Here is a 12758-nt window from a genome sequence, read left to right on the forward strand (position 1 = left end):
CATGTCAACCAGACGCTACAAAAGTGTAAACTTGATCCGTAGTTTAACATTTTGAAGCTGTAAAGCATATTTCATATTATTCCTCAAACGCATAAAGAAAAAAAGTGTGGAAAACTGAAGTGGGACAGACAGACGGACGGACAGACTGACTGACGGACGCCGAGGAAAGCTATAGTCCCCTCCGGTGAAAACCGGTAGAGGACTAAAAAAAGAACACCCAGATCAATAGGAAACAGCGATGATAGTATTCTTTTTCACATTTATTTTTAAAATCATCCAGATAAAACCAAAAAGTAAAAACGAACAAATTTCTGATGACAAATTCTTCTATATTTTTTTTTTTTTGTATAAATCAATTCTCATATAAATGAGGAACTTTTGGGATTAAAGTTAAAATTATATACATTGAAAATCAAAAATATGAAACAATATCTTAAAAATTAAAACAACATGTCTTTATCGCACTTTCCATCCTTTGAAACTGGACCACTGATTTCCTTGCAGTAAAATGGCATCCACTTTTCGAATATTCACCAGATCTCCCTTTTTCAGAACCACGGGAACTGAATTTGAACAACTTTCAAATCCTTGTCTATCAAGTTCATGACTGCATTTTGCCAGATCTTTTCTCTCCCCATTTACAAGAATCTCCGAATCGAACATTGGCATTTCGGCTACGAGGTTCGTCCAGGAAAATACATAAAGTCCACTAGATGGCGCTGTGAACAAGCCAGTGATCTTGTTGTAAACGCCATTTGTGTTCAGCCAGGTCTTATCGTACACAACGTTTTCCGCAGTGAGTTTGCTTAAATCATGCTTTTGACTCATATAGGCACTGAATGCAACAACTGACTCATTGTCTGTGGAAAAAAATGGTTTATCTAAAATTAGGATGATTTTGACATAAGCAAAAATAATTAAATATAAGGTTTAGTTTCTTTACCAATATTTAGGGTTACCAATTACATTAATGCATCTTAATGATAAAAAGTCTTTAATATACTGTCCTAAAACGTCGTGTTTCGTAAAATTCAAAATTTGTATATCAAGATTGTTGAATAATTGCATAAACATTGAATTTCGCAAGTTTATTTAAAAAATACTAGCATTCGGAACATTGTTTGCACATTTTAAACGAGTATCGGCAATTTTCTGACGTGCACATCTATTATCGAGTTTTCTGTCTTGTTTGAAAAAAAAAACCCTGTAAAATGTGACACAAATAGTTTCCTTGTAAATTAAAGTAGCACTCTTTTTATTAGTTATAAATTGATTTTAAATTTCTTATTGCTCTTTTTCACAATTTAGATATTTTTACACGAAAGATCAATACACAACTCCTTTCAATTTGAAACTCAAATGTTTTAATTATGTAATTTGAGCTTTAGGAAAAGATTGATAACTTACCTTGAGAACCTGGAGTAGCAACATTGGGCAAACCATACCAAGTTGCGACGTCAGTTGCATTGCTCAAAAGGATAGAAATTTGTTCCTGGGTATCACGCATGCGCCGGTTTTCGTTTTCAAGCGCGATTATTTTCTTCTCCATTGCTTCCAGTTTGTCTTCAAACTGTCGACCTTCCACTGCGATGGCCATCATTCGTTGTTTCACGGTAAGCATGTCGCTGCTCAACGTGTACAGTTGGTTGACCAGAGACAGCCTGATCAAGGATTCCTGATTCAGTTGTTGTTGCAGGGATCGAAGGTCGACGGCATCACTCGATTGCTCGACGACTCGACTACTCGAATCGAAACCTTGGTCAGAAGTAAGATTTGAGATAGCCGCAACAACGTGGATTATTGTCCACAAGATTATGAGTTGATGTGAACTGGGATACATTTTGCAGAATACCGTAAATTACAATGAACACTATGATATCTTTCGAAAGAGAATACCTACCAAGGAAGTTAGGGTTAGTATAGGCTAAGTGGAGTACATCCGCCACTTAGTATATATACGCATTAACTTTAATGAAATATATTGTGTACACAAAGTGCAAAATAATTACTTGATGAAACACACTTTAAAGGATATTAATAAAAATATTTGTTCATTACAGCGAAATACTTATTCATTCTCAATCAAACCACACTTCAATTTTATTATAGGGTTAATGGTTTATATATATGTAAAAAAAAATCTTTAATATGATGGGCCATCCTTTAAATAAAGAAATGATACAAAATATATAAAAAGCTATTTTGCCAAACATAGATCACGCATATATACGGGGTCGTGTTAATAACAATTTCATAGCATAGCATTATTTTCCATAATAAATCTCATCCGAAATTAGTCTCGAACTGTACAATATACATTATTATTTTCTTATTTTCAAAGGTCGTTTTTTCACTTTGACCAGCTCTGACAGTGACCTTGCTGCTGTTGTTTTATGGGGTGGGGGGGGGGGGGAGGGACAATTAACTATTGATATACATCTAAGTTGCCCTCAAATAGCTACTAATGCTGACCAATTCAGGGAATGGGAAAATCCCCTAAATTTCACGCACAAATTAATGTGAAAGTCTTTAGTTTATGAGCTCTTTTTTAATTGATAAAATTTCAAACAGGGCCTCTATTCTTTAATTAAAGAATGAAAATTCAAGTTTTAAAATCGTCTTCTGCGTGAAGAGGTAGAGTAGCTGTACCATTAAACTCTTTGATGCGACAACACTTTAAAAACTGTACATATCAAATGTTGTATCTTGCTCCTTTCTTGCAGGTTTGTTCTATCAGTATGCCGTATTCACCAATGCACTGATGAAATTTCAATCGTAAAGACATCTTACGTTAACGTGTATCTACTTTGAGTGTAATACAATGGATATGCGGTGCAAAATCCTTTATATTGAAGATAATTTCAAATGACATAAAACAAAATTATATTTTGTCACACCTCTTGATGTAAATATACACTTCTCCCCCTTATTTCAGAGGACAAGAAAGTAATTTAATTCGTGTTCAAAGCTATTGTCTCAATGGCCTCAAACACAAATCATGTTCCAGCCATTTTATCCCAAAAATGTTTAAAAACAAATACTCTGTTCTTCTGTTACAGTTGACACAAAGATCGGGTTTTTAAAATATTGATGCATTGGAGCCATCATCTGGAATGCTAGAGAAGGCAGGAGAGAAAAGATTGTAACGGAAATGCATATGTGATGCGATTTATACAGACCGTTGAACGTATATGCAGGTAAAAAATAAACAGTACCCCTCTTAAACCATAATTAACTGAATAACCCCCCAAAAAAATTATTGAACCGCTACATGTGTATCTGTTTGAGTGCTTTAACGGGAGCTTTTAGTGTATAAGGTTTTGACGATACAGATTTTGGAAAATGTGTGAAATACATGTCGAAAACTCACATTAAAAGCGAAGCTATGGAGGAAATAATAAGATTGCTTAAGCTGCTAGGCTGGTTAGTGACAGCCTCTTCTGAACAAATAAAGGCAGGAAATTAAATTTCAAGCATTCATTAACCTAATATTCATTGTAAAAAATACATAAAATGCAAATTTACAATTGTGCAATGCCATTTCAATTCCAAACATCCCCAAAAACTGAAAGTACTGAATGTAATGTGAACGACAAGATAATGCTTTATACACATGATTCACAATTTAATGAATCGTATTGACAGATTGTTATATTTTTAGGTGAAATCATCTGCATAGTTGATCGTAAAGAATGATTTTATCAAATCAAACAAATCTAAAGATTGTCACTCTGTGACAAACTAGAAAAAGACAGAAAAGGGCAGAAAATCGAGTGTTCCGGTTGCTCATTCTGGAATATCGTTGAAGGATTGAAGATTTTGTACACGGAGAGTTGAAAAATAAATGAAGGTGCTTGCTTAATACTTTTTAAGCTTCCTCATGAAGTTTTTTTTTAATCTATACTTACAGCTCAGAATAAAAGATATCTTTTTAAGGAGAATGAGGGGTGGTGTTGGGTAGAGAGGATTTATTTAGTTGTAATTACTCTAGATTACATATCTTCCCCAAACCGAATCTTCATTTTTCTTAAATTTGAAATAGATGATTATGAGAAATTATACGTATACATTAATCTTTCAAAGATAGTGAAACAAAAAGTCTTTCCATTTTAATGCAAATTTAATAGCTCTCATACAATTTTAAATTCGAAATTCAAACATGCAAAATACAAAGAGTTTCTAAAAAACTCTAAAACAAGTGTTCTTATTGGACTTTCCATCCTTTGAAACTGGACCATTGAATTCCAAGAAGAGAAAGAGAATCCACAGTTCGGATATTCACCAGATCCCCTGTCTTCAGAATAACAGGTACTGTATTGGAACAACTTTCAAAACCTTGTTGACCCAGCTCATGATCACACTTTGCCAGTCCTTTTCTCTCTCCGTTCACAAGCAGCTCTGCATTGAACTTTGACATTTCTGCTACCAGACTCGTCCAGGAAAACACGTATAATCCACCAGACGGCGCTGTGAAGAAGCCATTTTTCGTATTGTACACGTCATGGGTGTTAAGAGAAGTTTTATCGTAAACCACATTCACCGTAGTGTCCGTTTTGAAATTAAGCTTCTTGCTAGTAAAGGCGTGAAATGCGACCACCGAGTCTTCATCTGTGAAATCAAAATTGTCGTGAAGTTATTGTTTTTATCTAAATTTATCTAAATAAGAGATTTACGTTGACAAAATCAATAATAATTATATATGGCTAAGTTGAATCAAATATTTTGGAATTGCCAAAGTTCTTTTACAAACATCTTCAATTAAAAATACTCTCCTAAACATTGCTGATGTAAAGTGAATTGAAGTGATAAGATTAAATTTAAAGAGTTTTCCAGAAGCTTCCAGTAACATAATAGTCGACTTTAACGAAATAAACACGATCATTGACCAAAATAAAAAATTTCAATGACTTTAATGAAATAAAAAAATCGTTGACTTGAATGAAATATGCAATAATTTTTGTCGACTTAAATGAAATAAACACGATCATTGAGTTAAGGTGGTATGGGACATTTGTCGATATTAATGTGGATTAAAGTATTTTATAATTAAAATACTTTCACCAATTTAGAATTTTCAATTTTTTACAATATTTAATCAAAAATACGTTATATATTGTTTTTGAAATATTTCTCAGCGGAAAACGAACTCATGACTTACAGATTCGTACTAAACCCTCTAACCTACTAGTACTTCGCTACGCTTTTAGGTGACACTTTTAGGAAAGGAAAAAATAATATTACACTTGATTTTACTGTTTAGTTCGATAAATAATACGTTGCAACACGCGTACGGAAGTGTCCCATACCACCTTAAATGAAATAAACACAAGCTAAGACTCTAAATGCATCCGGTTTCAAATGTATTTACGAACAGAAACATTCGTAACAACCATATTTGCACACTTTAAGCTGATATCTGCAAAATTTATATATTTCTGATAAGAACAGTGAGCACATATTATCGACTTTGTTGTCTGGTATAAGTTTCCCAAAACAAGACACCTCTGAGGAGGTAAAAAAAGCGAAATGAAAAACAATCAGTATCTGTGTGGGATTGAAAACATTCCCGTTTACGAAATGATTTCGACGTTTTGTTGCTCTTTAAACAGATAATACACGATGACACGAAGGATCAAAACATAAATCTCCCAAAATTCTATTGGTTAAAAAATGTATAAATGTTTTGATTTCAACTTCAGAAAAAAGATTGATAACATACTCTGAGATCCTGAAGAAGCATGACTAGTTCCAGCATCAGTTGCATTGCTCACTTTGACCGAAATCTGCTCCTGGGTATCACGCATGCGCCGGTTTTCGTTTTTAAGCGCGATGATTTTCTTCTTCATCGCTATCAGTTTGTCTTCAAACTGTCGACCTTCCACTGCAATAGCCATCATTCGTTGTTTAACGGTAAGCATGTCGCTACTCAATGTGTACAGTTGGTTGACCAGAGACAGCCTGATCAAAGACTCCTGATTCAGTTGTTGTTGCAAGGATCGAAGGTCGACGGCACCACTCGATTGATCGACGACTCGAATACTCGAATCGACATCTAGGTTAGCAGTCATATTTGAGATAGCCACGGCAGCATGGATCATCGTCCATAACATTATAAGCTGACGTGAATTGAGATACATAACGTAGTTTGCTCTAAATAAATTGAATGCTTGGTCTTCTTAAGGAAGATCGAGAAGATGTGTTACGGAAGTCAATGTTAATAAAGGCACAGTGGCGTATATCCGATACTTTACGATTTTCATCATGACCTCTATTGTAAACCTCGTGCAAAATATCGGTAATAAGATAAAACATAAAAACAATGCATTGTATTGAAACATCAAATCGTCCATTACATCCTAACGGAACAATGAGGCAAAGAAGCGAGATACATGAGAGACCAATAGCCCTAAGTTGTCAGCCTCTTTGTTTATTAAGAAAAGCTAAATCTGCATTTCATTTTATTTATTTGTCATTATGTTTTGATTCTAAGTAATAAAAATCATAATTGTTTTTTCTTAAGAATTAATGTATTTTTGTTTACATTATGGTTTCTTTTACGTTAGTTTCAATTAAATTCACACAGCGACGACATGTATTTGATGCCTTGGAAAGAAATGTTGATTGTCAAAAAATGTTTAACGTATAAATATAATGTTCCTTTGTTCTGTATTTTTTACAATATGGCGAAGAAAAATTAAAAATAGAAAAAAAATTTGAAGATTGTTTTTCCTCATAAATCTTTTTATTGTTTTAAAGGTCGAAAGAGATATTTGTTAAAAAACGACATGATTAAAAAATCCTGACTTTGAAGAAAGTGGTAGTTAAATATTGATTTTCCCTACCATTGTTTTTTTCACGACTCTTTTTTATCAAAGGGGGAAGGAATACTTGTAAAAAAAATTAAACCGAAGGATTAACTCTGAAAACGACTTGGATAGAAAGCTTTGCCTTTGAAGATAGTGGTACTTTTATATTGAACCTTCCTGCTATTGTTCTTCGCGACTCCGATCGCCAATAATCCACGATACAATTTAAAAAAACAATCTTCATCATTTTGAGCACCGGGCTTTATTATGTATTTCAAAAGGACATATTGATAACTGGTGTTAATCTCCGGCTAGAGAAGTTAATATATACAGCATAAAAGGATATTGATTGTGGAAAGTAACAAAGAAATTAAAGGGTACTTGAAAATTATCGGTCAATATTGCGAAAGATAAAACGAATTTTTTCGGAACACTTGGTTGTGAGTTCGGCCCTCTTGTATCAGCTTAAATCAATAGTCGCTTCTCTTTCTCGAAGCATGGTCTACAAATATATGTAATCACACAAGCTAGGGCCTAATGTTTAACTCTCCAATAATCGCAAACATATCCTCTACAAATATCCCAAGCACGTCACTTTTAAGGCCCACGTTGGGTAAAAAAAAGTAAACTCTCCTTTTAAACTTCAAACTTTATCACCAGTTTGATGAAAGAATTTAAATATCTCTTGAAAGTTTAACAACTGTTTTAAAAAAAATGCTATGTTTTGTCAATCCGTTCGTTAAAATTTAAGAAGCCAGGTATTTGCTGATACTGGAATTAACCCTTTCGGAGCCTCTACGTAGATATCGGGGACGTAATATTGATTTAAAGAACGTACAGTAGGTCCATTTTCAACATTTGCGATATTAGCTCTCTTATAATGACAAGTACACAAAGAAGTGCGAGGTATTCCCGGTGTCTTTCCCCTCTCCTGCGAGTTTCTCTGTCGTTACTGGCAGTTCCATCATGACCTCTGTATTACCGATGGAAAAACCAACCGCTGTCGCTACAGCGCATAATCTTCAGGCTCCAACCCTTAAGGTACCTCATACAACTGCGAATACCAATGGAGCCGGGAAATTCAACTCCCAACAATCTCCGAGTGGTTCGCCTTCCGTGAGGAAAAAAGGAACGAATGTTTCCGGCGGGAACAATATGTCCGTCAAACCGATTCCGGTGTTATCAGTGTCCTCGTTTTATGAGCTGTCAGCGTACCTGCCCAGTGGGAAAATGGACCATTTTGAGAAATATCACGGGAAAGTGATTCTTGTGGTCAACATGGCTTCTTGTGACAAGAACACGAAGCAGGAACTGACTCAGGTACGCACATTTAATTAGTTTTTAGTTTACCTGATAAACTTATTTAAATAATTCTAGAATATACTCTATATCTACAGTATATCTATATTCACAGTAACGTCAACGCGGATTCCGTATTTTCCGCGCGTCCCCCGCAGTCCAAATTGCAACGCGGTTTAAAACAGGTGTCTCAAGTAAAACCGCGTACCCCTTGAATACTTCTAGAATATACTCTATATCTACATGTTTTCAATTTTCATGGGGGCCATTGCCGGAGATTTAACCAAAGAGTCAATTGGAATTGTAAATTAGACTGAATAGGTTACATCTAAAATTTGAAACCACAATCTACATAACATCATGATATAGAAAATATTATTTCGCATCATTTGACTTAGAAATTATAATAACGGTGCTTTATTTCGACATAACAAACTTCAATTTGATAAGAGAGTTATTGATTTCTATGTGTAAAACAATTCCACTATTGTAAAATAAACTTGCGATAAAGCGTCAATAGGGTTGAATGTCCGTTTAAGCTAAAATTCAATAATACATTTTTAAAAATATACAAAAATCTATTTTGTAAAGTAAAGATTCCCGATATACACACTAGAGTGTAAATATCAAATTCATTATCATTATGTATAGTATTGGAAAATAAAACTTTTTCAAGACTGGCAACTGGCAATTAAAGGATGGAAACAATGTATTGTATTACATTACTTAAACACTAGAATATCAATTTCATAATAATAAACTCAAATACATGTACGACTAGCAATAAAAGGGAAATACATCGTAATCTCCTAATTTCCTATAAACGAATATTTAACATACCTCACTTTTACGGATTTCCTATAATTTTGTTTTATCCATATCCGATTATTCTACAAACATTTAAAAAGATTTATCAAAACAAAGCATATTATTAGACTTTTTACAATTGAAGATAAAACATATATAACATTTTCTCAATACTTAAAGCAATATGACTGTTGTTTTCTTGTTATCGAGAAAAAATATAATGTTAATATTTCTTAAAATAAATGATAAAATATATTTTGTAGCTTATAAAGTAATGTCGGTAACATTTTGGGAAAAAGCTACGAGGCTCTGTATCGAAGAAAGAAACACTTTTGCCATCATGTTAAAAAATTACTTCGTACTATAGTTCATATTACAGATTCTGCGTGATAAACCTTTTTGATCGGTGTTTAAGTAATCAAGTTAATCATTATTGTGTAGAATTTTCACAAAAGAACATGCTTGCAGAAAAACCAATTTTCATTTTTTTTTTAAAAATACAGCTCATCTTGCTTAAACGGTATTCAGGTTTTCACCTCAAAATATTGTCATCATCTATATATGTGTTAATTATAGTTTTATTTTAAAATCAGCAGAAGTTTTACTACACTTTTTGACAAAGTTAAAGCTTTTCAGCAAGTTAAGATATCAACAAATGAAAAAATATACGAAGAGAGTACATTTATGTGAAATCTTTTTTATACTTGAGGGGTCGAAAGCATCTCTTTCTCACATCTTACAAAATGCACTGTTGTTCTCTGTGATAACACGGATCAAAACTGATTGAAAATAAATTACCACTGGTTATTTATAAGATGCACATTTTCTAGTGTTAAGTCAAATTTTTAATATTATACAATATAAAGTTAGGATATCTAAGAGTTATCAAACATTGCTGAGTTCCGCGATAAAAATATAAAGCCATTGAAAAATCAAAATGAAAATGACACATTTTTTTTTATTTCGGAAAGATCTTTAAATTTAATATGTTTTGAGACTTTTTTGAATAAATTCAAAATTTATGAGGCAAATACAAATGTAACAGACATAAAGTTATATGATATTCTTTTTTTTCTCAAATAGTTGAATGAATTTGTGACGTCATATGGACACAAAGGACTCGTTGTTATGGCTTTTCCCTGCAACCAATTTGGCAAATTGGAACCCTTAAGTAACGCCGAAATTCCTCTATTTTTACAAAACGTGAGACCAGGGGTGAAATTTGAACCAAAATTCTTCATATATAACAAAATCGATATAAATGGCAGTCAAACCCACCCCGTGTATGAATACCTCAAAGTGAAACAACCAGTACCTCAAGACGACGATGGGCAAATCGCGCGAGAGTTAGGCGAGATTTGCTGGCATCCGGTTTGCAGAAGTGACGTCAGCTGGAATTATGAGAAATTTCTTGTGTCGCACGATGGACAACCTATTAAAAGATACAGCCACAGGACATTGGCGGAAACAATAAAAAAGGACATCGAATCGTCGTTAAGGAGAATTCCCAAAGCAACGAGAGAGGCTCATCAGTTGCATCATTGATTTAAAAAAAAAATATTTGGTTTAACTTCTTTTAACTTTTTAACACTTAAATTATCAAAGAACGAAAGCACAAATTTTGACCATCCAGACCTTGTGTATTAATTTTAATAATAAATAATAAAGTTAATGCGTGTGACAGTCTATTTGTCTGTAGACATGCGGTTTTCTAAACAGTTGTTGTTCGGAAAGAAACGAAACAAGAGCATAGATTCATGCTCTCTTCATTGACGACAAAAAGATGAATCCTGTTATTTTCATGATGAATCGACAAAGAACTATGTATGATATCGGTCATATTTGGCCACCATAATTCGCCATTTTTTAAAGTGTTTCATGTAAATTAAATTGTTATGTAATATTTTAGAAGAGTTGATAGAAGATGTATTTTTTTTTTACTTATGTATTCAAATTGTTTGCACTCACTGGCACTTTATGACGTCAGAATTCGAAGTTACGCAATTTTTATAATTTAATAAAAATTATTTAAAAAAATATATTTTTCTTCTTATCTTTTTTTCGAAAGGGAAATATGAAGCGGCAATGTTAAAAAGACAAGGTAATCCCACAAACTCTAACATAGATTTAACGATATCCGATCCTCGGCAATGTTCGATTACTCTGAATTATCCGGACCTTTTGGTTTGTACCGTAATGCTGTCTTTTATATTGACAAATTTAATTAGTCATAGTTACTAATCATTTAATGATTAGTGTTTTAAAGGATAATATTGATTTTTTCATCTGATTCAAAACACTTATTCAATCTCACGAATATGAATATAACAGTCCAAATAAGACGCTAAATCGCCCATATGAATCCTTAACACCCCCGCGCATGTGCAGTGGAAAAACTACTCTAATGGTTACTGCTTAATTGATACATGTATTATGTTACTGTTGTACAATTTATCTCTTTTATTTTTATACTAAAGTGATTGATTTGAATTGTTTTTTGAGAAGATAGTTTATGTTTAGACAATTTGAAAATAATAATTATAGTGCAAAATTCATTCGAAGTGCGTTGCCAAAATACTATAGCTCATAAAATGTGTCCCATGTAAATATGATAATTTATTAATTTCACAATATAAAACAATTGGCTATTTTGTAATATCTCAGTAAAGACTTAATTCAGAAATCTTACCCTGCAGTACGTTAGCAGGTAGAGTTAACGTCCTTTTGATGTAAATGAAATTCAATTAAAACTAGTTAATAATAAACCGTTGTGTGAACAATCTAAGATCTGATTTTTAGACCAAATTTAAATTATTTTAAATTTTGTCATCGTATAGCTGAACCAAATAGATTAAGGTTCCATCCTTATCCTCATGCATTCCATTCAAGAAATATTCATTAATGTCATGGTCTGGAAACTAAAATAGAATAAACATAAAGTGTTATGAGAATTAATTTTTGCAAACATTGTGCACTCATCAAATAATTCAATGCAGTTATTTCAAGAATGTGCTATTAAATGATACTGACAATGTACCTTTTCTTATATTGTACATACATGTATTACATCATTTTGCCACAAATTTTAAACCCAGCTGACTTTTTCTTTGTCTTTTTTATTATATATACAATGTCAATGGATAGTTGCATCATGTGCATGTACTTTCAGTAATTTTAATGGCCATAAAAACATTTCAGTCATCAAATGTCGGCTTTTATTGATTGCATGCTGATCATGAATTGTACAAATCAATAAAAAACGATTCATCTTTGTCTTTTAATTTTTTTAACATTAAATATAATCTTACGTCTTTTCCTGTCATGGAAGGTTACCTAAAGGGTCTAAAGATTGACACAAGTTTTATCTACGAAAGAATGCAGATAGAAACGATTTAAAATTTCCATCTTTGTCATAGATGTCATTTTTCTTGCGATTTAAAGATTCTACATCTTTATAAGTTGTATTATTTAATAATTAAAATGAATCATTTATTTACTGTATCTTCAGAATACGAAATCAAAATCGGGCTTATATTCAAAGGCGGTCGAATTTAAAACGGGAAAATTGTTTTTACCTATATATATTTTTTTTTGTGAAGAAGTGTTTGGCCGATGGTTTGTTGTATTTAGGCATCCTTAGAACATAATACTGTAGATTCCTAATTAAACGCGAGGAATTAATTTTCGCGTAATATCGCGAGAAGCAACCCTCGCGGAATTTTAAATCTCTATTTTAAATCTTTATTTTTTTTGACAGTTTTGAACTATAGGAAATGTTAACAAAAAATTGGTGATTACGATTCTATATTCTCGCGATTTGACACAAAACCGCGGAATCGCGAAATT

The 12758-nt window shown here is 32.7% G+C and overlaps 3 protein-coding genes across 3 annotated transcripts; 1 reads left to right on the forward strand and 2 right to left on the reverse strand.

The window, feature by feature from the left end:
- Nucleotides 1–252: 252 nt before the first annotated feature.
- Nucleotides 253–1887, reverse strand: LOC128184746 (uncharacterized). The gene is made up of 2 exons (XM_052854326.1): nucleotides 1408–1887; nucleotides 253–860 (listed from the first exon to the last, which is right to left on the reverse strand). The coding sequence occupies exons 1-2, from the start codon at nucleotides 1838–1840 to the stop codon at nucleotides 457–459; spliced, it is 837 nt and encodes a 278-aa protein (XP_052710286.1). The 5' UTR covers nucleotides 1841–1887; the 3' UTR covers nucleotides 253–456.
- A 2219-nt stretch (nucleotides 1888–4106) lies between these two features.
- On the reverse strand, nucleotides 4107–6207 carry LOC128184748 (uncharacterized). The gene is made up of 2 exons (XM_052854330.1): nucleotides 5720–6207; nucleotides 4107–4608 (listed from the first exon to the last, which is right to left on the reverse strand). The coding sequence occupies exons 1-2, from the start codon at nucleotides 6135–6137 to the stop codon at nucleotides 4205–4207; spliced, it is 822 nt and encodes a 273-aa protein (XP_052710290.1). The 5' UTR covers nucleotides 6138–6207; the 3' UTR covers nucleotides 4107–4204.
- Nucleotides 6208–7576: 1369 nt separating this feature from the next.
- LOC128184449 (glutathione peroxidase 2-like) lies at nucleotides 7577–10951 on the forward strand. Its single transcript, XM_052853904.1, has 2 exons — nucleotides 7577–8126; nucleotides 9996–10951. The coding sequence occupies exons 1-2, from the start codon at nucleotides 7773–7775 to the stop codon at nucleotides 10455–10457; spliced, it is 816 nt and encodes a 271-aa protein (XP_052709864.1). The 5' UTR covers nucleotides 7577–7772; the 3' UTR covers nucleotides 10458–10951.
- Nucleotides 10952–12758: the final 1807 nt, after the last annotated feature.

This window comes from Crassostrea angulata, chromosome 5 (assembly GCF_025612915.1).
Source record: "Crassostrea angulata isolate pt1a10 chromosome 5, ASM2561291v2, whole genome shotgun sequence".
NCBI lineage: Eukaryota > Metazoa > Mollusca > Bivalvia > Ostreida > Ostreidae > Magallana > Magallana angulata.

Coding starts and splice junctions, on each gene's coding strand:
- LOC128184746 (XM_052854326.1), bottom strand. CDS start 1,840: ATGTATCCCAGTTCACATCAACTCATAATCTTGTGGACAATAATCCAC. Junction 861..1,407: donor TGCTACTCCAGGTTCTCAAG/GTAAGTTATCAA, acceptor TTTTTTCCACAG/ACAATGAGTCAGTTGTTGCA.
- LOC128184748 (XM_052854330.1), bottom strand. CDS start 6,137: ATGTATCTCAATTCACGTCAGCTTATAATGTTATGGACGATGATCCAT. Junction 4,609..5,719: donor TGCTTCTTCAGGATCTCAGA/GTATGTTATCAA, acceptor TTGATTTCACAG/ATGAAGACTCGGTGGTCGCA.
- LOC128184449 (XM_052853904.1), top strand. CDS start 7,773: ATGACCTCTGTATTACCGATGGAAAAACCAACCGCTGTCGCTACAGCG. Junction 8,127..9,995: donor CGAAGCAGGAACTGACTCAG/GTACGCACATTT, acceptor TTTCTCAAATAG/TTGAATGAATTTGTGACGTC.